At 37.8% G+C, this 27591-nt stretch overlaps 1 protein-coding gene across 8 annotated transcripts in view; it reads right to left on the bottom strand.

Annotated features, from left to right (window-relative positions):
- The window catches only part of PTGER3 (prostaglandin E receptor 3), a 233913-nt gene that overhangs the window by 188476 nt on the left and 17846 nt on the right, over positions 1-27591 (bottom strand). For 5 of the 8 annotated variants that reach the window (XM_040232566.1, XM_040232570.1, XM_040232569.1 and 2 more), the window contains exon 2: positions 7853-8032. In XM_040232566.1, the coding sequence (XP_040088500.1) occupies positions 7853-8032 (180 nt within the window). Of the gene's footprint in view, positions 1-1819; positions 2925-7852; positions 8033-27591 lie in introns of those variants that run through there. The other 3 variants (XM_040232571.1, XM_040232573.1, XM_040232572.1) reach the window with 3 other exon arrangements.

The raw sequence follows: 27591 nt of genomic DNA, 5'->3' as shown, positions 1-27591 counted from the left end.
GAGGCATCAGATTAGAGATACCGAGGGAACATTTGATGCAAAGGTGGGCACAATAAAAGACAGAAACAGTATGGAGCTAAAAGAAACAGAAGATATTAAGAAGAGGTGGCAAGAATACACAGAACTATACAAAAAAGATCTTCATGACCCAGATAACCGTGATGGTGTGATCACTCATCTAGAGCCAGACATCCTGCAATGTGAAGTCAAGTTGGCCTTAGGAAGCATCACTATGAACAAACCTAGTGGAGGTGATGGAATGTCAGTTGAGCTATTTCAAATCCTAAAAGATGATGCTGTGAAAGTGTAGCACTCAATATGTCAATAAATTTGGAAAGCTGACCACAGGACCGGAAAAGGTCAGTTTTCATTCCAATCCCAAAGAAAGGCAATGCCAAAGAATGTTCAAACTACTGCACAGTTGCATTCATCTCACATGCCAGTAAATTATTGCTCCAAATTCTCCAAGCAAGGCTTCAATAGTATGTGAACCGAGAACTTCCAGATGTTCAAGCTGGATTCAGAAAAGGCAGAGGAACCAGAGATCAAATTGCCAACAACTGTTGGGTCATAGAAAAAGCAAGAGAGTTCCAGAAAAACATTTACTTCTACTTTATTGGCTACTCCAAAGCCTTTGACTGTGTGGATCACAACAAATTGTGGAAAATTCTGAAAGAGATGGGAATACCAGATCACCTGAACTGCCTCCTGAGAAATCTGTATCCAGGTCAAGAAGCAATAGTTAGAACCAGACATGGAAAAACAGACTGGTTCCAAATAGGAAAAGGAGTATGTCAAGGCTGTATATTGTCACCCTGCTTATTTAGCTTATATGCAGAGTACATCATGTGAAATGCCAGGCTGGATGAAGCACAAGCTGAAATCAAGATTGCCGGGAGAAATATCAATAACCTCAGATATACAGATGACACCTCCCTTATGGCAGAAAGTGAAGAAGAAATAAAGAGCCTCTTGATGAAAGTGAAAGAGGAGAGTGAAAAAGCTGGCTTGAAACTCAACATTCAGAAAACTAAGATTGTGGCATCTGGTCCCATCTCTTCATGGCAAATAGATGGGGAAACAATGGAAACAGTGACAGACTTTCTTTTCTTGAGCTCCAAAATCACTGCAGATGGTGACTAAAGCCATGAAATTAAAAGATGCTTGCTCCTTGGAAGAAAAGCTATGACCAACCTAGATAGCACATAAAAAGCAGAGACATTATTTTGCTGACAAAAGTCCATCTAGTCAAAGCTATGGTTTTTCCAGTAGTCACATATGGATGTGAGAGTTGGACTCTAAGAAAGCTGAGTGCCAAAGAATAGATGCTTTTGAACTGTGGTGTTGGAGAAGACTCTTGAGAGTCCCTTGGATTGCAAGGAGCTCCAACCAGTCCATCCTAAAGGAGATCAGTCCTGAATATTCACTGGAAGGACTGATGTTGAAGCTGAAACTCCAATCCTTTGGCCACCTGATGTGAAGAATTTAGTCATTTGAAAAGACCCTGATGCTGGGAAAGATTGAAGGCAGGAAGAGTAGAGGACGACAGAGGATGAGAGGGTTGGATGGCATCACAGACTCAATGGACATGAGTTTGAGTAAACTCCAGGAGTTAGTGATGGACAGGGAAGCCTGATGTGCTGCAGTCCATGGGGTTGCAAAGAGTTGGATATGACTGAGTGACCGAACTGAACTGATTGCATTATATTGTGCTATTATTTTGATAAAGCAAGTCTACTAGGATTTCAGCAAAATACTAAATGCAATTATCAGTAAAACATTCCTGACATGAGTTGGCATCAGGAAAGAAAGACAGGGCCATTTCAGAACATTCAACTTTATTTTCCATTGACAAACACAACATAAATAACATACATTTGTTAAATATACAGACTAGCTATGACTTGAATGCCATCAAAATTCTGATGTATTTTTCAGTCTTTTATTCTTTGTCTCCACAATATTGAAGACTACCCTTTCAAACATAGTGGAAGATATGTTTAGATATACTTAACATAACTCGTAGAAAAATTTTACATAAAGATGACAAAAGTATACCTTCCCATTTAACCCACTGGAATGGAATGCTGAGTAGGAGAGGTGGAGAAACATACAATTTCTGTACTGAGCTTTACATCATTTATTAAAGTGTCAATGATTCCAATTCTCACTTAGATACATTTTGAAAATAATATATTCATTTGTTGTAAATAGATTAAGATAATCAGTGCCTATTTTTAATTTGCTTGCTTACAGAAATGTTCAACTTTATGCTATCTGTACAAAACTGTTCTGTTAAAGAAGATGGAAAAAGTAAGATATTCTATCTATATATAGGAGGCTTGGGAAGAAAAAGAGTTTGGTAGTCAGTGATGACTTGAGTGAATTAAACATTTGCTTTTACAGAAAAGAACACTGGCCACTCCTCACTTTGTCCTACAGATGCTCAAGTGTATGAAGAAAAATGTGGCCCCTTCCTCTCCTTGCTTCTGTGAAATGGCCTAAAAGGATGAAGAATCTTGACAAGTTGGAAATATATAGGTTTTCCTTCATCTCTTTGTCTTTGTTCTCTGTCCCACCCTCCATATCTATTCCATAGGAGTGTCCTTTCAAAAGCTGAAAGAACATTGAGGTCCATCAGTAAGTCATATGCATTTTCTCCTGCTAAACATTACAGCTTTGATTTCTACAGAAATTGAAAACCATAGAAAGAAACTATTTTCATATTAAATTCTGGTGATTGGCAAGCTTTTGGCTAGATATCTGATCACTTTAATTAAAAAGCCAAACTATTCTAATTCTAAAGCAACTGACAGGGACTTCCCTGGTGGTCCAGTAGTTAAGACTCCGTGCTTCCAATGCAGGGGACCCGGGTTCGATCCCTGGTCGGGGAACTAGGATCCCACATGCTGCGGGGTGAGGCCAAAAAAAAAAAAAAAAGAAGAAAAAAAAGTAAAGCAACTGACAAAGGAATTTAAGAGCTGATCAAAAAATTTTAGAAGTGCTATCATCTCTAAAATGCTTGATAAGCCTGAAAACCTAATTGTACCTGATGTTAATCTCTTTCCTTCTTATCTTTACTCCCATAATAAAATTATTTCATTAAAGCAGATATTAAAAAACAGACTCAGATCTGTTTCATAGATTAGTACATTAGCACATTAGAAATGTGAAACCATTCTCTCTCTTAAAAACAATCTCAGCTTCACCAATAGTAAATATTTCTGTTACTTTCTCTCCATGAGAAAATGGATAAAGAGGCTGGAGGCAAGGGAGCCAGGGAAACGGTCTTCTTTCTAATGAAAAAATTAGCATTTCAGTAGATATATGAGTTGTTTACAATTTAAAACAAATTGATGTAAAATTTCTGAAAATAGAATAATTTTCATTCTAAATTTAAAAATGTATAATCTATATATGAGCAAATATGGTATATGCCTGATTGAACTTCATTTCTAGAGAATCAAAATATGGTAGGCTTGTGGTATCATAATGTAATGGTTTACAACTCAACTTGTATAAATGGCAAGCCTTTAAGTAGAATCCTCACTTAAGATTTATAAAATAGAGACTCCATAAAATTAAAATTCTGTGCTCTTTCATTATTTAAAAGAGTAGAGAGTAGGGAAGAGTGAGAAAAAAAATGTAAAGCAGCATGTATTGAAGATATAATTCCATTTGCTTTAAAAACTAATTGTTGACCTCCTTTGGGGGGAAAAAACCTTCTAGAAGTGCTGAAGTCTTTCATAGATGTGCACATAGATGTCACTGTGAGAACAAAGTCACCCTGTACTGCTCTTTTTACTTTCTTTAGTTTTATTCAAGGTGGACTCAATCCAAAAAAGGCATTCAGGGAAGGCATGTGAAAGATTTTACTTAATAGCTACAACACGAATCATTATAAAATTGAAACCTTTTGGGTGAGAGTAATCCAGGGGTAATGAACTTTCACATGTAATTAGTATCCATACACATGATACCAGTATAATGAAGTTCTAATTTTTAAATTTGCCATAATTCTCTGTTTCATGATTCATATGTAATCACTACCTATTAGTTGTCTTAGAGTTTTGAACTGACAGCACCTTCTTAACAAATATGCATGTGAGTTTTAGTTTGATTTTCAAATTTTGTAAATAGATTATATCATAACCTCCATTATGAAACATCATAGATGTATGTCACCTCTTATTAACATTGCATTGAAACTCAGAAAACAGTTCTATCAATATAGCCACAGTATTAAATGCTCTTTATTTAAAAAATGATATAATCTCATTCATTGAACAATTCTGTTCACTTATTTAGACCTCAGCTTTAGTAGATTTGAGACATACACAATCACAAAGACAGCAATAAACAAGCAGCTGTGAAGATATGGCATGCTTGATGACCTAAACTTTTTACAGAGGTAAATCATGGAAACTTCATCAGTTATTCCACAGTAAACTTTTAATATGTTTGTAGTAATAAATACTCTACAGTCTCTCTGTGTTACTCACCTTCTAGTAACCTGCATATTTCAAAAGAAGCTTTGGGAATAGAGTATGAAAATAAATGGGCAATATATGTGTTTAAAATTTCAAAGAATAAGATTTTTCTATTTTCTTAGCTGACTTAATCCCAATACAAAAGGGCTATGATTATCAACATGGGGAAGACTGAAAACAGAGCACTAATCTGGGGTCAAAACCAACAAAAACATACAAAGTATTAAATAAAAGGCCTAATTCTTGAAAATCTAAGAATACTGCCACAGATTGTCCACTTTCTTAATATACTGTTTTGTTAGAGTTTTTAGTTTGTCTATTACTCAATGCCAGTGTGTTCTCAGGGTCTTTTACAGTTGACTTTTACATGAGCTTCTAAAATTTTATTCCATAACATGGTCAAGAGGTCTTTTATATAATAAATAAGTGTTCATTATATATATGTCGCTTTAAATTGGCAATCATTTGAATCTGGCATGATTAAATGCTTATGTTTATTTTAAATGACTTGGTATATAGCTTAGGCAGATTTGCTAAATCCTTGGATAACACATTTAATTTCTTCAATTTAAAATATTTTTAAGATATCTACCATACTTATTTCATTTGAAAAGTTCTTATTGGTTGACGTGTCATCATTCTCTTCTGTGATACAACATAGCTGAATAAATTCACTGTGTGGAAAATCAGAATAGCTTTGTAAAATCTATAATAGTCGATATTACATCTATTTTTACATTGCACTCACTTCTTTTTATTTGGTTTCCTAGGTTTCCGTTTTTTTAAACCAGTATTGAGAAGTTTTGGGATTGTCATAATTTTTGCATGCATTTTTTTTTCCTGCTCAAAACTAAGTATACTTGAGTGAACTTAAAGACTAAGGAACTTAAACTTGGAAACCGATATACTCTTCTGCAGTGACTTTAGATGTTTTCTTCCTTACCACATTTAGGGCTTCTGAACATCCTGAAATCTAACCTCAGCTATCATCCAAAGGCCAATATCATTTAGGACTAACATTTCTTACCAGGTTTTTCATGTACTAACACGTCACATGCTGTTTACGTAACTCTTCCTTTCCACTTTCTTTTCAAGCTTGTTCAAAAACTGCCATCAACCACAGCTACCATCTATCCCTGGGCAGGAAACTATTCCATAGTTAAGCATGGGTTTTAGGTTATTTTGTCTTTATGAATTTCTGTGGTTGGATGAAAAGTGATATTTCTTTGACTGTCATCTCAATTACCACTTGGGAGTAGTAGTTTCTCAAATTATTAATACAAATGATGTATTTCATTATGATGCAATATAATGCTGAACATTTGAAGATAAATTTGTATTTCTGTAATTAAACAAGCAGAGTTCATTCACTTTATCAGCTCGATGGTCTGTAAAGTCATGAAGCACTTCAACCATATAGTGGGACCCCACTGATGTGCACTTGGTTTTGGCAGATAATTATTCATTCATTCACTGAACAAAGAGTCACTGAACACTTTCTATATTCCAAGTGCAAGGTGCTGGAAGAAATAACCCGTTCAAGCTCACACTACTTGAATCTATGCTATGTATGTGCCTAAACCTAGGGCCTAAAGCCTCTTAATTATAAGGTCATTTAAGTACACTTTTTTTGAAAGTATATAGTTTTGTCTCATCCTCCACGAGGTGACTTGTGGAATTATTCAATTCTATGGTATAGAGAAATTTTTAAATGTCCTTTTAGTATAGGTTATTTGTCATCATTGTTTTTTTCCAAAACCTAGGCTAGTGGAACCACCATGAGTTACATAAGCACTCTCAGCAGATTTTGCCTTCTCACTCAGTTTGACATGAGCATTTAAATTGATTCCTCCTAATTGACTTAGCCTGGTAAACATATTAATCTAATAGATATTTTGCACCTCTTAAAATTAATTCTTCCCCAGATGCCTACTGAATACACACAAAAAAAGGTAGTTACTATAAAGGAGTATAAATAAATTTCAAGTTTCTTAAAACTGAGAAAACAATAAAGGAAAAAGCAAGTTAAACTCTGAATGAGAAACAGTAATTTTGCAAAACAAATGCTCTAAAGAGTACAAAGGACATTTTATGTAGGTCTGATCTGAAAGATTGTTGTGTTTGTTGGGGAGTTGCTTTTATTTTTTTAAGTGTAATTCTCAAAATTTAATGTAGCGACCTACTTGTGCCAAAAAGATATCAAGCTTAGCTGCTTATGTGCACATAATAAGAGATACATTTTAATAATAAATATTTAGATGGAAACTTTGAAGAGAGGGCAGAGAAAGTGCTGTGAGGTATCAATATTATAATTTACTTATCCTATAGATAGGCTAAACTATGGAAAGTCTTTATGGAAGCTTTAAAATATTTACTGGTCTTAGAGAGGAGTTAGTATTTAAATACACAAAAGACTGAAGAAAATACTTTGGGTGGAAAAATCAGGGAAAATAATTAGCCAAAGTACCTATATTTAGGGCTCAAATCAGTCCTTAAATAGAATTTTGAAAAAAATCACTTCACTGACTCCCAAATACAGTTTCATGAATCTTCTCCAGGCTTGTAGGAATTAAAAATGTAATCTAAAGGAAGAACATTTAACAATTTGGATGTTCACAAATTGTCAAGTTTGAAATAAATGGAATTAACTGACTCATTCAGGTAATGAATAAACCTAATTACCAACCCAACCAAAACAGACTCTAAGGTTAGCAGCTAATTTGCATATTGAATGACATTTAAGTAACATCAGTATCAATGAATATTGTGAATATGTTATGCATTTTTTCATCCTAAATCAACATTTTTAAAAAATTTAAGGGGAATAAAAATGACACAGAGAGAAAGAGAGAAAGCAGAAGACCAAGGCCTTTGAGCAAAAACAAACTGTTGCCTTGTCTTCAAATATCTGTGTGTTGAATTCCCCATAGAATATTAACTATCCCTACATAGCCCCTACCACAGACCAAGATCATTTATAAAAATAAAAGAAGTGTTTTCACCTAATAAATAATCACACATTCAGCTACATATGGAAGAGACTCCAAAACACTAGACTGTTATTAATCTATTTTCCTTTGCTTGTGTTTCAATACTTTTGGTATATAGGAGATTATTAATATTTATGCTTCTGAGACCATTTAGGCCTTATATCAAAAATTCTACTTCAATGCATAAATAGCGGCATGCTAGAGATGCCTAAATTCACAGTAAGATTTAGGGCTATTTTTTGCCAAAAGCTGTGAACATGCAAGTTGATTAAGTGTTCTCTTTCATGCTCCTGTCTGTGTTATTTCATTGGATAGTGAGATAGGCGGCACTTTAGGTCCATCATTAAAGTAGCTGGAGACAGCATTTGCTACCTGGCAAAACTTTTGAAGAAGGATCTTTCTTAGCAGCAGATAAACCCAGGGATCCAAGATCTGGTTCAGTGAAGCCAGGCGAACAGCTATTAAGAAGAAGTTGCACTCATCCTGATTTTCTGTGTATGTCTTGCAGTGCTCAACTGACGTGTGATTGAAGATCATTTTCAACATCATTATCTAAGAAAAAGGGACATATTATTATTCCAAAGATTAATAAAGTCACATGTATCTCCCCACATGGTTCTTTGCACATGGTTAGTTTACAATAAGTTGGTTGTTGGATTAAAACGATTAATTCAAGCAACATTTATACTCACAGAACACAGCCCTGAATTATATAAGATATCCCTCTGGATTTTCCCACATTTTTGCCTATTCAACATGAGGCAGATTTTTTTTAAATACATATTCTCTGGCTCTTGGTCCTTGTCAGGCAAAACATGTAATCTTAAACTTTGGCAGCTGTAACTTAAAAAAAAAAAAAAAGACTACTTAAGAAAAGATAAAAGCAAGAAAGGGGAAAAGAGCAGTTACATATTATTAGTATTATTATTATTGCCAGTAGCATTTTCTGACTCCTTACAATTTGCCTGACACTGTGTCAAGTTCTTCATATGCTTTTAATAAATAATAGAAAATAAATACTACTGCCATCTCATTTTTATAATTGTGGAAATCAAGCCTTAATGACATAAAATAGCTGAGTCAGACTTAAACCCAGGTTCACCAACATATGACAGATAGCATATGACCTGTTCTGGGTCTCTACCCAGTCACTGCACATACACCAGAATGTAAATTCCATGAAGGTAGGATCTGGGCCAATATCTTTTTCCCCACTATTTCCCCAGTACCTAGACTAATAATTAGCAGGTTGTGTTCAATAAATATCTGTGAATGAATATGTGATACATATATGAATATATTAATATATGACATCTATAATATAATATATTTATATTTGAATGAATAAATAGTTGTGATTTCCACAGGAGAGAAAAAAAGTGAAGATTCACACACATCAGAAAAGATATTCAAGCTCGTTAGTCCATCAGAGAAATGAATGTTATGACAAAGAAACCATTTTATATTCACTAGTTTGAGAAAAATGAAGCATGACTTTTCCAAATGTTAGTGAGGATGGGGAGCAATATAGACTCTTGCACACAGTACTACCAGGAGCATGAGCTGGAGCAGCCACCTCAGAAGACAATCCAACTCTGTCTCACCTGTTACCTTGCAGAAGTCCCACTCCCAAGAATGCACTGCCTTGAATTCCTGCACCTGAGGTTGTGTGTATGACTGTTCATTACAGCATTGTTCATAACAGCAATAAAAAAGCAGGAACAACCTCAAAACAGGTTCACACTTGCAAGCAAAGAAAGGTGCTGACTTTATTACCAGCTCCTAAATTGGTCTTTCTAGATATGCACAGCTATTAAGCACTTCAAATGTGGCTGAAGAAAATTGGGACGTTGGGATAGGTAATGATTATATAATGAAATGATAATATATTTATATAGTGTTTTAAAATACATTATTAAACAGCATCATTTGTTTCTTGTTACTTTTTAAAAACATTTTGTAAAATATTACACTAGTAGAAAATTTAAAATTATATATGTGGCATGCATTTGTTGTTCACATTACATTTTGACTGAACTCAAAGTGTTGCTTAAGACCTACATTTATTTGGATGGTCTGTCCTCAGGTCGTATATCCCAAATTGAAGGGTTCAAAACATCCCTGAGCATCCTAAACACCCACAAACCTACTATCCACAGCAACAGCACTTACTTTCTTACAGTCACCCTGACTCAACACGTCAGGGTCACCTGTGAAACCTTCTTTAACTTCATCCTCTGCAACGCAGTTTGCTCTTTTTCCAGTCTCATCTTAGTTCAGTACTTCCTCTTATCTGATTTATAGTAATAACAGACACCCCGACAGAGCAAACAGATGTCAGCATGACACAAATTCGGCACCCTAAATCCCAGCTCTGATCAAGTCCTCACCAGCTATACAGATGTCAACTTGGTCTTACTGGACAGAGTTGTGTGCGTGGTAGTCACTCAGTCGTGTCCGACTCTTGGTGATCCCATAGACTGTAGCCCTCCAGGCTCCTCTGTGGAATTCTCCAGGCAAGTTAACTGGCATAGGTAGCCATTCCCTTCTCCAGAGGATCTTCCTGACCCAGGGATTGAACCCAGGTCTCCTGCATTGCAGGCAGATTCTTTATCATCTGACCTACCAGGGAAGTCCTACCAGGGACAGAGTTGAGTCACAGGTTAATTCTTAAAACAATCACTGGCAAAGGGAATGGAAATGTCCAGGTATTGCTTATAATATGGGTCCCTAACCGGCAACTCATTCCAGTATTCTTGCCTGGAGAATTCCATGGACAGAGGAGCCTGGCAGGCTATAGTCCATGGGATCACAAAGAGTTGGACATGACTGTGCGACTAACTTTCACTTTTTAACCCCCAGACCATGGATGAGTACCAGTCCATGGCCTTTTAGGAACCAGACTGCACAGCAGGAGGTGGGTGGTGGGCAAGGGAGCCAAGCTTCACCTGCCCTGAGCTCCCCACACTCACAGTTCCCCACACTTGCATTATCATCTGCACCATTTCATTCCCCCAGCCACCCCCATGTCCCCTACCCACCCCCACGCCCCTTACCCCCACCCCCACTGTGGAAAAACTGTCTTCCACAAAACTGGCCCCTGGTGCCAAAAAGGCTAGGTTCCACTAGCTTATAAGACAAAAGCATTCTCTGTGGCTTACTTCAGTCCTTGACCAATTTACACCTACTATCTGAACAAAATTATGGCTCTATAAACAAAAAGAAGAGAAAAATGTGTAGACATATAATCTGTCATTTCTTTCAAAGAAACTTTTCCCAAGGGATTTATTCAATAAAAGGAAAAATCAACTGGACAAGTAAGTGAATGGTCAATGAAGAATAATCTAGTAAGAAACTGCAAACATATAAATCTCTAGTATCAGGAATAAAGCTTAATAAAATACAGGTGGCTGCATAATTATATATATGTATATGAATTAAGTGAAAAAAAACCAGAATGTAAGATAGTCTCATGTATATAAAGTTACATTGTTATTACACTACCTCCCACATGTGATTAGTGTTTAGGGCCTCAAGATGGGGAGATTATCCTGAATTATCTGGGTAGGTTCAATGTAACCACATGGATCCTTAAAATCTGAGAACCTTTCCAGCTGTGGTCAGAGGGAGATGGATCCAATAATTAAATATGTTGGGCCATTTACTACTTTTCAGGAAGTGTTATGACCCTCATCTAAAATAATTTAAGAACTCACATAAGTTACATCTTCATTTTCTTTTACAAAATAAAATATTGAATTTCTCCCACTTTGTATAATCAGGAAAATTCACAAAATTACTTATTAAGATGGAATTTCAGTCATGTTATAGTCCTCCTTGATTATTCTAAAATTAATTTTTATGAGGCTAATAATTTAAAATTATTTCATTAGGCTAATACAGGTTTCATATGCCTAACATTGGTTGGTCTACTATAATTTCCCATAATTTCCTATTGACAATGCAGTGATTATGAAATTATGAAACCAAGCCCTGGAAGCAATAGCTGGCACATGGGGAGAGACACTATAGCTTTTCCCAGAATTCATGACATGTGCAGTATGAAGATAATTGGAATTAGAGGCAGTGAGTGTGATATTACCATTTCCAAATGGCAGCAGGGATGGAAAATAGAACTCCTAATTTCTTGTCTAATTGTGAACATAAATGCAAGTTGTTATTTGGTTGCTCAATTGTGTCTGATTCTTTGTGACCCCATGGACTGTAACTCTCCAGGCTCCTCTGTCCATTGGGTTTCCCAGGCAAGAATACAGGAGTGGGTTGCTATTTCCTTCTCCATGGGATCTTCCCGACCCAGGGATTGAACCCACATCTCCTGCACTGGCAGGTGGCTTCTTTACCACTGAGCTACCAGGGCAGCCCAAATGCAAGTTAGCATTGATGAAAATAGCAAGGAAATGAGTCTTCGACACTCCTTCAGAGCTTCCAGCTTACAATTTTTGCAAATTTTTTTTAGATGATCGATCAGACTTCAGGAGAAAAACTCTGACATCAATACGTAGATTTATGGTAGATTGGTAGAATGGTAGATATGGTAGAATCATTAATCTACCATAAATCTACATATTAATGTCAGAGTTTTTCTCCTAAAGTCTGATCATCTAAAAAAAATTTGCAAAAATTGTAATCTCTGTTTAGCTCCCTAAATAGAAGGAAGTCTAACATAAGACACTTATAGGATACCAAGGTGTTGACAGGGCTGGATTCCCTGCTGGAAGCTCTGAAGGAGTGTCGAAGACTCATTTCCTTGCTATTTTCATCAATGCTAACTTGCATTTGGGCTGCCCTGGTAGCTCAGTGGTAAAGAAGCCACCTGCCACTGCAGGAGATTTTTAGTCCCATTCTACCAGGGGCAAAGGAAAAACCAAAAACAGGCTGCTTGGCCACTATGGAAGCTATTTTTTTTTTTAAGAAACACACTGCACAACTGCACCTTCAAAATGGCCTCATATAACAATCCAGTCAAGAGAGCTGTGAGACCAACTCTGGTTGAAGGGAGCAGTTACTTTCCTGCCTGAATCTTCCCCAGGCTTCATGTGACTCTCCCAGTCAAGCCTCTTGCCTCTCCTCTGGTTATCAGCAGGAAGAGAGAGTTCTTTTTGTACCAGGATAAGAATGAACACAACCACATCAGTAACCCCTAAATTCTCCATCCCTGCTTAGTGTCAAAGGCAATTACTTTTCTTCATCCTAAAGAAAAAAACAAGATTTGTCCCTTCCCCAGTGAGAATGATCTTTAAAATGTACAAAACTAACACTAAAAGGAAAACTGTTCTTTGGATTGTTTTTTTTTTTTTTTTTTTTTATCACGCCGCACAGTATCTTAGCTCCCCACCAGAGATTGAACCAGCCCCAGCAGGGAAAGCACAGAATCCTAACCACTGAACCTCCAGAGGGTCCTTTGGAAGACTGTTTTTAATATTCTGCATTTGGATTTTATTTTACTGCAGTAGGATTTTTTAAACACACATTTAAAAACCTTCAGTACTTTACTTCCTCGTTCAAAAATGCCTTGGGTTATAGACTACATGTATCTATTGAAGATGATACATAAGAAAATACAGAAAAATTAACTTGTGGGGAGGGAATAAAACTTTTATTTTTCCCTTATGCTCTATTATGTGGTTTTTATGATTTCCAAATTATTCCTAATGTAAGTGCGTAAAAGAACTTTCCTTACAGCCAGTTTTATCTATGCTGCTTTTTTTTTTGTAATTCTCTGTTAGGCTATGGGAGAATAAACCTGCTTTACTGGAAACTCCCTGTACAGTGTGATAAATGTGCTTGTTATAATACACTCAGACCAGCCTGGGCCCTTTGAACCACTTAATTACATAATTTGAAGGACTTTCATGCGAGGAAGCTTCACTGCAGATTTAAGAAATAACTGTAGTCTTTCTGGTCTGATTACAACTCTGTTCTCAGGTTGCCAAATCATCTCAGCATTCTAGACTCTGTTTCAGAAGCCTTATCTAATCTGAAAACTTTGGAAATAAACAGTTCACACACATTAAGAAAAGCTACTAGAAGTGGCATTATTTCATCTTCACTATTATGCAGTTTTATTAAATGTTTTAAAACAACAACGGGCCAAGAATCAGAAAAAAGCAAATCTTACCCTGGCTCTGCCAGCATTTATGACTTTAGGCAAGTCACTTACTCTCTGTGCTTTATTAAATTTAATATTAAACCCTGGGGCTGGACTGGATGGTCTCTCATATACTCTTCTATGGCTAAATTTTTTCTGATGAAATCTGGGGCAAAGCCGGAAAATGAATAAGGGTTTAATTTGGAGGAAAAAAAAAAAAAGAAAAAGAAACCAAAAGGTAAAAGGTGTAGAACAAAAGACAAAACTTTTCTGTAGGAAAACTTCACATGTGATTTTTGGGAAATGGAGGAGAGGAAAACTACAAAGTTAGAAAGTAGACAGTATAAGACAAGGGACAAGATTCATGAGGCTCTAAGGGGAGATACTACAGAAGTTGCAGACTTAGGCAAACACACAGATCAGAGTTAAAGACCTGCCATGAATCTGACTCAACTTTGTTTCTAGTTTGGGGTCCAGTTACCTAACTTTGGACCTTGATTTCTCCTCTTCTCTAAAACATCATTCATCCACGCCTACTGAACACCTTCTCACCTAGCAGTGCAGTTGTGAAAATTAAAGTGAGAGAAGGATAATTGACACCTTCAATCTACACAGCATACCTCTCCCCAGCCCCAGGCTACTGTACTATTGCATAGGCTTCCAGAACAGAATGCTTTGATGTTCAGAGAAAGAACAGGAATGCTTATGGGGAAAAGTGCAAGGAAATGAATGCATGATCTACAGGTCTGCTTTCCTTAAAATTCTACCTAATAGAGTCATTTCAAAAAACCCCCCAAAACTTCCAAATTTGCACCTTAAAATATTTGAAAATGCATAATTACCATTCAATCAATACACAGGAGGGACCTCAAAATTATAAAGAAGCTTCAAGTCTGCCAACATGTTACTTGGTACCGAGGAATTACTCTCTCCTCTCAGCTAGTATGAACTGTAAAATTGGTGTGGCTCAGTATAATTGGGTACATGTGTTATGTCTAGATAAATTTTTAACCTTTCTATTAGAATAGTCCAAAAATGTCAGTAACAAGAATACAAACTCTGGCTGAAAAGAGGAAGGCAAAAATCTACTCTATAAAAATATTCATTCCTTGGATTATAGATGATGGATTAGCTTTGTAATACATGTCAGAAGAGGTACTTTATTGTATTTCAAACTTTTGTATCCCAGGTGTCAAGAGAAAGTCTAGACAATATGTCTTTGTCAAAGTGTAAGGAACATTAACCTAAAAATATTTAGAGTTAAGACAGGTTTTTTTTGTGCCAAAGTATAGTTTTCTTTAAACCCCAAATACTCTATCCTACTACTGTCTTACACTCAGAAAACCACAGTATTAGTGACAAGAACAGCTAAATGGTTAAGGAAGGAATCAGAGGTGTGGGCTAGGTTTTGTGGGCAGGGATATTTTCCTCAATATAAATATAACAGAAAATTAAAAACAAGTGGCCAATAAAAGGATATTGTTCAAATTATGGAACATCTATCAGTGTGCATAATATATATCAGTATACATCTCAATGCTAACATTTAAAATCATGTTTTTGAAGAATAATTAATAATACAAAGAAATGTTCAAGATTTAAAAGTGAAAACAAATGTTTATTATATAACATAATCTGAAAGGGTAAAACTACTCTGTGTGTATATATAGAAAAATATTAGAAATAGTTAACTTGGAGTAGGAAATTAAGGTCATGTCTATTTTCTTCTCTCTATTTTTCTTTGTCTTCCAGATTCTCCACAACATATGTATTATTTTCATACTTAGAAAATAAGCATTCATGGTCAAAAAATTGAAAGCTTAGGTATAAACAATGGCCTATTACATAATTTACTGGCAAAATTTTAGAACCTAGAACCATCATGTGGTCATTTTAGCTTGAATTCTAAGGTAGTTGATGTGAGAATAATTTAACAACTAATAGGTACAGCCTGGGACTCTATAATGGGTCAAAACATTTAATAGACAAATGTATTTTGGTTTGTTAAAGAGAATATGATGTCTGGCTATACTTTACTGGCCTCCGTGACTCATGGATAGTACAGCCATGGCATACAAGAGTCCCTTCTTGTGCCATAGTTAAGTATACAACACAGGCTAATGACTGAGATTCTAACCTGACAACTTCTTCCTTTGTTTCATGTCAAAATGACACTCTTTTTTAAGACCTATGCTGTGAGACAACATTATCTCACAGAGGGATTCAAATAGACAATCATGTACTTGGGATGGACACTGGGTAAATATGGACACCTTGGGCTCTCCTTTTGAATTCTTGGTCCTCAGTCTCCTTATCTCATTCCCTAGTTAACTCATTTCTCTCTCTCTTTCTCCCTCTCTCTGTCTCTCACTTTTATTCACCACAATGACTATTTTACACATCTTCTTCTATCCTAATCACATCACAGAAAAAAAAAAAAAAAACTCTTTAGGTGCCTTTCACCTTCTTAGGACCAAGGTCAGCATCAGCAGCTATCCATCCCTCCTTTCCTCTTGCTCAAACAGAAAAGTCTCTGTCTCCTAGCTAAGACTAACCCTCTATTTGTGCCTTGGATCCTATCCTTCATGAATGTCAGAGGTCTTATTTTCTCAGTTACCTCCTTCCTCTTTTATCTTTAACTTTTGGCTTTTCCTCATTATCATTTTACCTTCTGTGGAATTCTCATCTCTTTACAAATACTGCTCCAGAAGTTACAGCTGAATTCTCCAAAAAGTTGTCTATCCTCTTTATCTTCAAATTTATTCTTAAACCTGCTATAATTTGACTTCAGTGCCCATAAATCCTCAGGAAAGGCTGTTTCCAAGCCAGCCAGCAAGGTTTTGAAATGCCCTGGACACTCACCAGCCTTTCTTGAAACATTCTTCTCTAAAATTGAGATTGCCTAACATTCAGGATTCTATTTTCCAACCATTCCAAATGCCATTTGTTCTGATTTTCTTCCTAATTTTCCCAGTATCTCTCTAAGTGCTCATTTGTAGTCTCCTTTATGGCCCCTATTTCTCTATCCATCCTGAAAATGTTAGCATTTTTTTAGTTCTATCTCATATTTATGGGAAGGAGCCTCTATGTACAAACTCATTGGGCAAACTCTTCTACCCCAAAGACTTCAAAACCCATCTATGAACTATAGGCTGTACCTCTTCTCTAATCTCCAGATTGATTGATTCAAGCACAATTCTGCCTAGATGTCTTATATTAAATTCAGCAAGTTCAAACTGAAATCATTATCGTCTTCAAAGCTGCTTCTCCACCAATCTTCCCTATCTCAGTAAACCCAGTTCCCTAAGACAGAAACTTAAGAATTATTCTTGGTTCATCTTGATTTACTGCTCTCTCTGTGTTTCTCATCTCTAGCTGTTTCTCTCCTATTCCACCTCATTAGTAATATTATTCACACTCAATCACAAATTGTCCAATAAGTTCCTAATATTTTTTAATCTATCACTTTTTTCATTTTCATTCCCATTGACTCTAAAGTCAGACAATCATCATCTCTGTCTAACCTACTACAGTTGTCTATTATATGATTTGTTAGACTCCATTCTGGGCCCCTTTGTGCTGTTTACAAGGATGCTCCTGAAATAAAAATTTGACTGTTATTCCACTTTAAAAAGCTTTTCAATGGCTTTTCATTGCTCTGAGTATAAAGTCTAAACCTTTTAAGGTGGACATTGAAGGCTCATCATCACTTGGACCCTGTAGACTAAATGCTCACCATTTTTATTCCCACATCTATATTTCAATTACTTTGAACTTCTTTGAGTTCTTGAAAAGTGCCAGTTTTCTTTCTTCTAAACTTTTATAACTGTAGATCCTAGGTCTTATAACTCTCACTCCCCTCTCTTAACTAATTTCAACTTATTTTTTGTGTATATTTGAAACATCAGTTTATCTGTTATTTCCTCTGCCAAAAGCCTGGTCAGTTCAATTCAGTCACTCAGTTGTGTCTGACTCTTTGCAACCCCATGGGCTGCAACACACCAGGCTTCTCTTTCCATCACCAACTCTTGGCGCTTACTCAAACTCATGTCCTTTGAGTTGGTGATGCCATCCAACCATCTCATCCTCTGTTATCCCCTTCTCCTCCTGTCTTCAATCTTTTCCAGCATCAAGGTCTTTTCAAATGAGTCAGCATCTTTTAATTTCATGGCTGCAGTCACCATCTGCAGTGATTTTGGACCCCCAGAATATAAAGTCTGACACTGTTTCCACTGTTTCCCCATCTATTTGCCATGAAGTGATGGGACAAGATGCCATGATCTTAGTTTTCTGAATGTTGAGCTTTAAGCCAACTTTGTCACTCTCCACTTTCACTTTCATCAAGAAGCTTTTTAGTACCTCTTCACTTTCTGCCAAAGGGTGGTGTCATCTGCATATCTGGGGTTATTGATATTTCTCCCGGCAATCTTGATTCCAGCTTGTGCTTTATCCAGCCCAGCATTTCACATGATGTACTCTACATATAAGTTAAATAAGCACAGTGACAATATACAGCTTTGATGTACTCCTTTCCCTATTTCGAACAAGTCCGTTCCATGTCCAGTTCTAACTATTGCTTCTTGACCTGCATGGTCAGGTGGTCTGGTAGTCCCATCTCTCAGAATTTTCCACAGTTTGTTGTGATCCACATAGTCAAATGCTTTGGCATAGCCAATAAAGAACAAGTAGATGTTTTTCTGGAATTCTCTTGCTTTCTGATGATCCTATAGATGTTGGCAATTTGATCTCTAGTTCCTCTGCCTTTTCTAATCCAGCTTGAACATCTGGAAGTTCACGGTTCATGTACTATTGAAAAGCCTGGTAGATAATTCATAATATGGACCCCCCAAATTCTTGACTACCTTTATCTCTCCTGCACATTTTACATTATTTCTTAACTGTTAGCCTCTCCTAGTAGATGAAAACTGTTACAAGAGTAGGACTTATTCCCATATTTTTAGGTATATCTCAGGACAGGCCTAGACCAGAATATGTTACACTGTAGATTTATAAATAGTTTTGAATTAGCAAATGAATAAATAATAATAGTAAAGTTCATCCTACCCATCTGTGGGTAAGATATTCTAGAGTTTTCACCTAAGGCCCAAATTTATTAATATTTATTCTTTATTCAAGACTCTGGTCTTTTTTCTTTCTGTTATTATGATTAACCAAGATGACAGCTTCAATTTAGCTATTAATAGGAAAAGGAGTACGTCAAGGCTGTATATTGTCACCCTGCTTATTTAACTTCTATGCAGAGTACATCATGAGAAACACTGGGCTGGATAAAGCACAAGCTGAAATCAAGTTTGCTGAGAGAAATATCAGTAACCTCATATATGCAGATGACACCACCCTTATGGCAGAAAGTGAAGAGGAACTAAAAAGCCTCTTGATGAAAGTGAAAGTGGAGAGTGACAAAGTTGGCTTAAAGCTCAACATTCAGAAAACGAAGATCATGGCATCTGGTCCGATCACTTCATGGGAAATATATGGAGAAACAGTGGAAACAGCATCAGACTTTATTTTTTGGGGCTCCAAAAGCACTGCAGATGGTGACTGCAGCCATGAAATTAAAAGACGCTTACTCCTTGGAAGGAAAGTTATGACCAACCTAGATAGCATATTGAAAAGCAGAGACGTTACTTTGCCAACAAAGGTCCGCCTAGTCAAGGCTTTGGTTTTTCCAGTGGTCATGTATGGATGTGAGAGTTGGACTGTGAAGAAAGCTGAGCACTGAAAAATTGATGCTTTTGAAGTGTGGTGTTGGAGAAGACTCTTGAGAGTCCCTTGGACTGCAAGGAGATCCAACCAGTCCATTCTGAAGGAGATCAGCCCTGGGTGTTCTTTGGAAGGAATGATGCTAAAGCTGAAACTCTAGTACTTTGGCCACCTCGTGAGAAAAGTTGACTCATTGGAAAAGACTCTGATGCTGGGAGGGATTGGGGGCAGGAGGAGAAGGGGACGACAGAGGATGAGATGGCTGGATGGTATCACGGACTCGATGGACGTGAGTCTGAGTGAACTCCGGGAGTTGGTGATGGACAGGGAGTCCTGGCGTGCTGCGATTCATGGGGTTGCAAAGAGTCGGACTCGACTGAGTGACTGAACTGAACTGAACTGAACTGAACTGAACTGAAGCACATCTTCCCTTGTGGTTCAAATGGTAAAGAATCTGCCTGCAATGAGGGAGGCCTAGGTTTGATCCCTGGGTTGGGAAGATCCCCGGAAAATGGAAAGGCTACCCACTCCAGTATTCTGGCCTAGAGAATTCCATGGACTGTGTAGTCCATGCAGTCGCAAAGAGCTGGACATGACTGAGCAACTTTCACTTCACAAAAACATCTTATCATTCATGATTTTAAGTAGAATATTCATAATTACAGCAATACCCTAGAAAAGGCTAGAAATCTGGGCTATAAAATCAACAGGAGAAGCAAATATTTATAATAAAACAGAGGTGTGACCAAGATGGTGGAGTAAAAAGATTTTGAGTTTAAATCCTCCAATAGGCACACCAAAATTATAGCTTTTGGCAGAAACACTGGCTATGAGAACTACCTGAAGACTAGCAGAAAAGATTTTTCACAACTGAAGATATAAAGAAGGAACCACAACAAGATGAGTTGGAGGGATGGAGATGCAGGGTAGTCAAGATCCATACCCCTAAGTAGGTGATCCATAAACAAAAGGATTATAGTGGCAGATGTTCTCCCCAAAGATTCAGGGGTCCAAGCTCCACCAAGGGCTCTTCAGCCCAGTGGTCCTGCACTGGGAAGATGAGCATCCAGATGTTTGGCTTTGAAGGCCAGCAGGGCTTGCGTAGGGGAGAACTATGGGGCCATAGGAAACAGAGACTCTACTCTTTCTTAAAGACTGCAGGCAAAATCTCGTACTCCCCAAGACCCAGCTCAGAGGCAGGAATGTGAAAGAATCCTGGGTCAGGCCCACTTGCTGATCTTGGAGAGCTTCCTGGAGAAGGGAATAGTCAACTGGGACACCTTTTGGGGAGACATATTCTGGTGACCGTCATTCTGAGGAGTTCATTCTACCTCAAGGAAACAGGTATTGAAAGTGCCATTTTGGAATCCAGGGGCTTACCTGCCCCCACCAGTGGGTTGGCACCAGCCCTGACTGACCCCCTCCTCACAAACCTCAGACCCCTGCAGCCAGCTGCCCCAGGACCTGGTCCTGCCACCAGCAGACTAGTAGCCACCTGGGTCAGGGCCAGCCCTGCTTACCAGTGCACCATGGCAGTGGACCCTGCCATAGCAGAAGAGCCTACAGAGCCCACAGAGAGGGTGCCCCTAGAGCATATGGCCCTGGTGAGCAGAGGGGTCTGCGCTGCTGGATGCTGTAAGACGTCTCCTACATAAAGCCACTTCTCCAAGATCAGGGAATGTAACTGACCTACTTAATACTTACAAGTAAACCCAGAGAATTATCAAAATGAGGAGATGGGAGAATATATTTCAAATAAAGCAACAAGACAAAACCTCAGGGAAAAAAAAAAGAATGAAGTAAATATAAGCAAACTACCCAGTAAAGAGTTTGAGGCAATGATCATAAAGATGTTCAACAAAACTCAGGAGAAGAATGGATAAGCACAGTGAGAATTTTAACAAACAGGAAATACAGAGAAATACCAAACAGAGCTGAAGAATATAATAACTGAAATTAAAAAGAAATACACTAGAAGGCATCAGTAGCAGATTAGATGATACCGAGGAACAGATCAGTGGACTGGAAGGCAGAGCAGTGGAAATCACTCAAGCTGAACATAAAAAAGAATTTAAAAGATGAGAATAATTAAAGAGATATATGGGACAACTCAAGCATCTGAATGTTCACATGGACTTCCCTGGTGGCTCAGATGGTAAAGAATCTGCCTGCAGTGCAGGAGATCTGGGTTCTATCCCTGGGTTGGGACAATCCCCTGGAGAAGGGAATGGCAACTCACCCCGGTATTCTTGCCTGGAGAATTCCATGGACAGAGGTGTGTTCACATTATAAAGGTCCAAAAAGGATGTGAGAGAGAAAAAGAAAGAGAACTTATTTAAAGAAATAATAGCTGAAAGCATTTCTAAATTGGGTAAAGAAACAGATATTCAGGTCCAAGATGCACAGACAGTCCCAATCAAGATGAATCCAAAGAGGTCCACATCAAGAAACATTATAATTAAATGGTTAAAAAAAATTAAAGATAAGGAGAACATCCTAAAAGTAACAAGAGAAAAGTAGCAAAATACACATTTTTTTTTCAAGTGCATACAGAAAATTTTCCAGGATAGATTCCATGCTGGGCAAAAAACAAGTCTTAGTAAATTTAGGAAAACTGAAATCATATCAAGCACCTTTGCTGACCACAGAATGAGACTAGAAATCAACTAATAGAAAAAGCTGCAAAAAACCCACAAACATATGGAGGCTAAACAATGCTACTAAAGAGCCAATGAGTGACTGAAGCATAAAACAGGAAATTAAATACCTGGAGACAAACGAAAATGGAAACATAATAATCTAAAAGCTGTGGGACACAATAACAATAATTCTAGGAAGGAGGTTTATAGTGATGTAAATCTATCTTTGGAAGCAAACAAACAAAAAATCTAAAATAAACATTCTAAACGTACACCTAAAGAAACTAAAAAAGAGGAACAAACAAAACCCAAAGTTATTAGAAGGGAAGAAATAATAAAGATTAGAGCAGAGATAAATGAAATAGAGACTAGAAAACAATAGAAAACAGATTCATAGATACAGAGAACACTTAGTAGCCAGAAGAGAGGGAAGTGGGAGCACAAAATACTTCAAAGAGATTAAGAGTTACAAACCTCCACTTATATAATAAATAGTAATGCAGATGTAAAATACAACACAAGGAATATGGTCACTAATACTGTAATAACTTTGTGTGGGACAGATGGTACTGACTGTATGCAAATGTTGAATCATTTTTTAGTACACCTAAAACTAACATAATATTGAACATAATATTGTATATCAACTATATTTCAATAAGAAAATAATTTTTTTTCAACCTACAAATAATAAATGCTAGACAGGTTTGGATAAAAAGGACCCCTCCTACACTGCTGGTGGGAATGTAAATTGGTACAGCCACTATGGAGAACAGTATAGAGTTTCCTTAGAAAAATTAAAAATAGAGTTATCATATGATTCTACAGCCTACTCCTGAGCATTTACCTGGAGAAAACTACAATTCAAAAAGATACATGAATGCCCCTATTCACTGCAGCACTATTTTTAATAGCCAAGACATAAAAGCAACCTAAATGTCTGTCAACAGATGAATAAAGAAAATATGGTATATGTATACACACACAAAAGAATATGCATGCATGCAAGTCGCTTCAGTTGCGTCAGACTCTTTACAACCCTGTGGACTGTAGCCCCAGGCTCCTCTGTCCGTGGGATTCTCCAGGCAAGAATACTGGAGTGGGTTGCCATACCCTTCTCCAGGGGATCTTCCCGACCCAGGGATTGAACCCGCGTCTCATACTTCTCCTACATTGGCAGGCAGGTTTTTTACCACTAGTGCCACCTGGGAAGCCATATCTTATGCCTATACTTAATAAATATGTAAAATGCCCCTCAGAGTCTAACAGATAATGCATCAATAACAGTTTATAATTTATTTGCAAAATTTCCTGCCAATGTTAGGTTTCTAGTTATGTTAACATAGGAATTTCCTGACACTATATTTTTTTTCCCCAACACAAAACACTCCCTCTGAAAATTTGCCAGCTTTCTTTACAGTTAACTCTTGTTCTGTTGACTATAAATAGGGGCTAAGCAATAGTGCAATGCCAGATCCACAACTTGAGGGGAGTAAAGTATCATATAGCAGGATCGTTTTTTCCTTGATATTAAGGAGAACTTTCTATGATTCCTCATTATGACAAGAAGTTTAGCTGCCAATGCCTCAACCTTTTAAAAGAGAACTGTGTTAACTGCGTTTAACTTGCACTTTTACTGCTTGGCTTTTGTGAAGGGGAAAAATGGCAAGCAAATATTTCTGGTGACTGACTATCCTTTTGGGTTTCAAAGTAGCAGAACTGAAGACATTGATTTCTGCAACCCACTCACCTTCCAGGTTGTTGAGTTAACAGATATAGACAGTATTGTGATCTGGCTTATAATAAGTACTATGTAAGTATTTGTTGTTATTGTTTTGGGTATTATTCTTATTTTGATGTTAAGAACAATACAATGAAGCATAAAAGAGCCCTTCACTATCACCTCCTAACTAGTACATAAATTCCAGTGCAGAAGAATGTGGCTATAACACACAACAGAATGGTAACTTGCCATATCCAATAGAGGTACAAGTCCATTTTTAACCCCATAATCCATTAAGGTTTATGTAGCGGCTTTGAAATACATCTTAACAATCACTCTTTCCTTTCAGGCACTGTACAGATGGCAGATGAACACCATCAAGTATCATGTGATGTTTATATTATAAATGATGTTTTATTTTTCAAAATACTCTAATGAAAAGATTCTGCTCTCCATTTTCATTGTATCTGAATTTGGAGTGATCACATTTCAAGTGTCTAATAACCAAGTGGCTAGTGCTACCATATTGGACAGTGCAGGTCCCAGTGCCTTATACATTTTGATGGGCTTCCACCTGTATTCTCTCAGTTAAATGGCAGAAATATCATCACTACAGTGTCCATTTTTTCCTTTCTCCATTCTCCCATCTCCCCTTCTCACCAGAACACCTATTTTCATTGGAGCCTAAGTGCTTCAGGGCTGACCCATCCCTAGCTGCTAGAAATGTCTGCATCAAGGATGATGATATGACCCCATACTAGGCAATAAGTTCTAAGAGGAAGCTCCCCAGGGACATCCCAGGAAAAGTTTCTTCATTTTTAGGAGAGAGCCATAGAGAAACAAAGCTTCTTTGTCCTGCAAGAGATGAACAAAGAAGCATGTACTAGCAACCAGCCTACTACCCGAGGGCAACAAGCCATAGACAGGATGAGGCCAAAACCATAGACTGTGTAAGAAGGGGCAAGCTTTCTTGATTACAGCGCTGAGCTTCTGGATTAATCAACTCTGAAGGCTGTCCCAACCCTAGATTTGTAATTATGTTCTTTATTCTGAAGAATAGAAATAATCTGAAGAATATTATATCATCTCTAATAATACCAAGTTATACCATCTCTAATACCAACTGAGGGCAACACTGATATACTGAAACTTTGGGGCATCTTCTGAAGCATTGTTTTTCCCTGCCTTTGTTAGTTTTACTGTTTCCCTATTGTTGCTAAAATTCCTCACTGTTTAATTGTTATCCGCAGGGCACCTTCCGAAACCTCCTTTTTGTTTTTCTCTTCTTTGGATACTAGGCATTAGAGCAGCTGTTTGCCACTGCTTCTACCCACTGTTTCTAATTAATTTCTCTCTTGTTTACAAAAACAATGCTGTGTCTCCCATTCTTACAGTTTTCAGTCTTTATAAGAATTTTTACTACTAACAACAATGTAGAAACAATAAAAACTAGCAAATAAAGGGAAAGGCGTAATTTTTTTTTTTTTTTTTTTATATAATGCTCACAGTTTTACTGTTTAAATTAGTACCATCATTCATTAGACTCAAGCTGCATTCCAAAGCTCCTTGGTGGTTCTGGAATAAAAAACATTTGGGCTTGATTTGCTCAATACCATTTACCAACTGTGGGTCTTAAAGCAAGTTGCTTACCCAGCAAAGAAAAAAAATAAAAAGATAAATGTATCCTGCCTTGAAAAGTTCATGTGAAGATTATAAAACATGTAATATATGTAAAACTTAGGGCTTAAACTTGTGATTTTCTGATTCTAAATCAATTTTCTGATTCTAAATCAATTTTCTGATTCTAAATCTCATGTCCCCTTCAGTTTACTACAATTTCGTTTCTTCATTCACTCATTCCACAATCATTCATTGAGTCGCTGCTATGGGCCAGGAAGATTTATAGACAAATATGGTAAGGTCTCTGCTCTTTCAGTTTACAGTGAATCAGACAAATAAGTGGATATTAAAAAGAGGGAGGCCTTTTAATTTAGCAGTTCATTACATAGGCTATAAAGCTAGACAAATCTGGATTTTGAGGGTCAGCTCCACTTCTCATTAATTTTGTGACCCTGGTAAAGTTACTTAACATCTCAAAACCAATTTCTTCATCTGAAAAAAGAGATAACACTATCCCCTTGTAAAGTTGTTGACAGAAGAAAATGAGATTATGTCTACGAAATGCTTAGCTCAGTTCCTATTGTGAAGTAAGCATTTGTCTACTGTGGGTGATCATCCTTATTGTCACAATAAATATTATGACAACTGTAAATATAACTGTACAGAATTAAATGAAAAGGGTATGTGCATGCCTATGGAGTATAGAAGCAGGGCATTTAAATCAGTCTCCAGGATTAGAAAAGCTCTGTCTTCTAAAATGGGCTTCCCAGCTGGCACAGTGGTGAAAAGTGCAGGAGACATGAGACCAGGGTTTGATCCCTAGGTCGGGAAGATTGCCTGGAGAAGGGCATGGCAACCCACTTTAGTATTCTTCCTCCCTTCCCCATGAGGCGGATCTCCATGGTCTCCCACCGGCCACCCTGGAGTCCAGCGACAGTGTGACGGTCGAGTGTGTCCAGCTGCGCCATGAGCGGCTCATGCCCACCCGACCATAAAGCGGCTGAGGTCTGAGACGCAGCGGATGCCGCGACGGAACCATCAGCGGTGTGGCGCTGTGTCTCCTCCCAGGTGACAATCAGAGACACTGTTAAGGGAGAATGGTGCTGTTTATAGTTACATCCTGTCAATTTCAGAATTCACCAGTGGTTTCTCGCGTTGGTCCACTCGCCTGATCTTCCTGTTTTCTCCCAGGTGGTATCGAAACCCCAGACTTCCCAGCCTTGGAGGGGAAGCTGCGCAGCGCCTGCCCCCGACCACGCCAAGCTATCGCCCTCCCACCCCCACTCACCCAGGCCCCTACGGCTCCCGGGGACGCAGGAGGGCTCCGGATCTCCACAGTCACCCTTCTGTCTGGCTCCTCGTGGGGTCACTTTGCCATATGCAGATGGAGAGGAACACAGTGCTGACTGTCCAGGAGCTGATCTGACCATTCTCTCATGTGGAGGACCACATAAAAAAGGCAATTTTAGTGTATTAACCATAGATTATTACAAACTATAAACTCAAGGGCAAGAAGTTTATTACAATGTACCTTTATGAAAACAAAAGGGTGTACAGTGTTCACACACTGTGACAATAGTATAAAAACTACATTGTGAGCTCTGATTATTTCTTTCCTGTACCACAGAAGCATATTGTATAAAAACTGTCAGAAAACTGATGTGAAGGTTTACTGCCTTATTTGTCTGTAAAAAACACAGCTCAGTCTCATGACTGCTTCCTGGAGCTTGGGAATAGTTTATCCTGTATTCTTGGTTGAATTCTCCTTCTATTTAAGATGTATTCATAGAATTGAAGTGTTGATGTAATAGTTCTCTCCTCTTGCCTGCAGGCCAGTTGTAATAAATCTAGGATGTGATGGAAAAACAAAAACAAAAAACCACCTGTCAGTGCAGGAGACATGAGACAAGGGTTCCATCCCTAGGTTGGGAAGATCCCTTGGAGAAGGGCATGGCAACCTACTTCAGTATTCTTGCCTGGAGAATCCCAGGGACAGGGGAGCCTGGCAGGCTACAGACCATGGGGTCAAAAAGAGTCTGACGTGACTGAAGCGACTTAGCACTTACCTCCTCTGAAATAGGGGCTTCCTTTGCGGCTCAGCTGGTAAAGAATGCCCCCGCCAATGAAGGAGACCTGGGTTGGGAAGATCCCCTGGAGAAGGGAAAGGCTACCCACTCCAGTATTTTGGCCTGGAGAATTCCATGGACTGTATATAGTCCATGGGGTCACAAAGAATCGGACATGACTGAGTGACTTTCACTTTCCCCTAAAATAGCAGAAGTTTCTGGAGAGGTTT

This window comes from Oryx dammah, unplaced genomic scaffold (assembly GCF_014754425.2).
Source record: "Oryx dammah isolate SB20612 unplaced genomic scaffold, SCBI_Odam_1.1 HiC_scaffold_28, whole genome shotgun sequence".
Classification (NCBI taxonomy): Eukaryota; Metazoa; Chordata; class Mammalia; order Artiodactyla; family Bovidae; genus Oryx; species Oryx dammah.
Note: the sequence above shows the minus strand (reverse complement) of the source record. Positions and strands in the feature narration are given on the sequence as shown.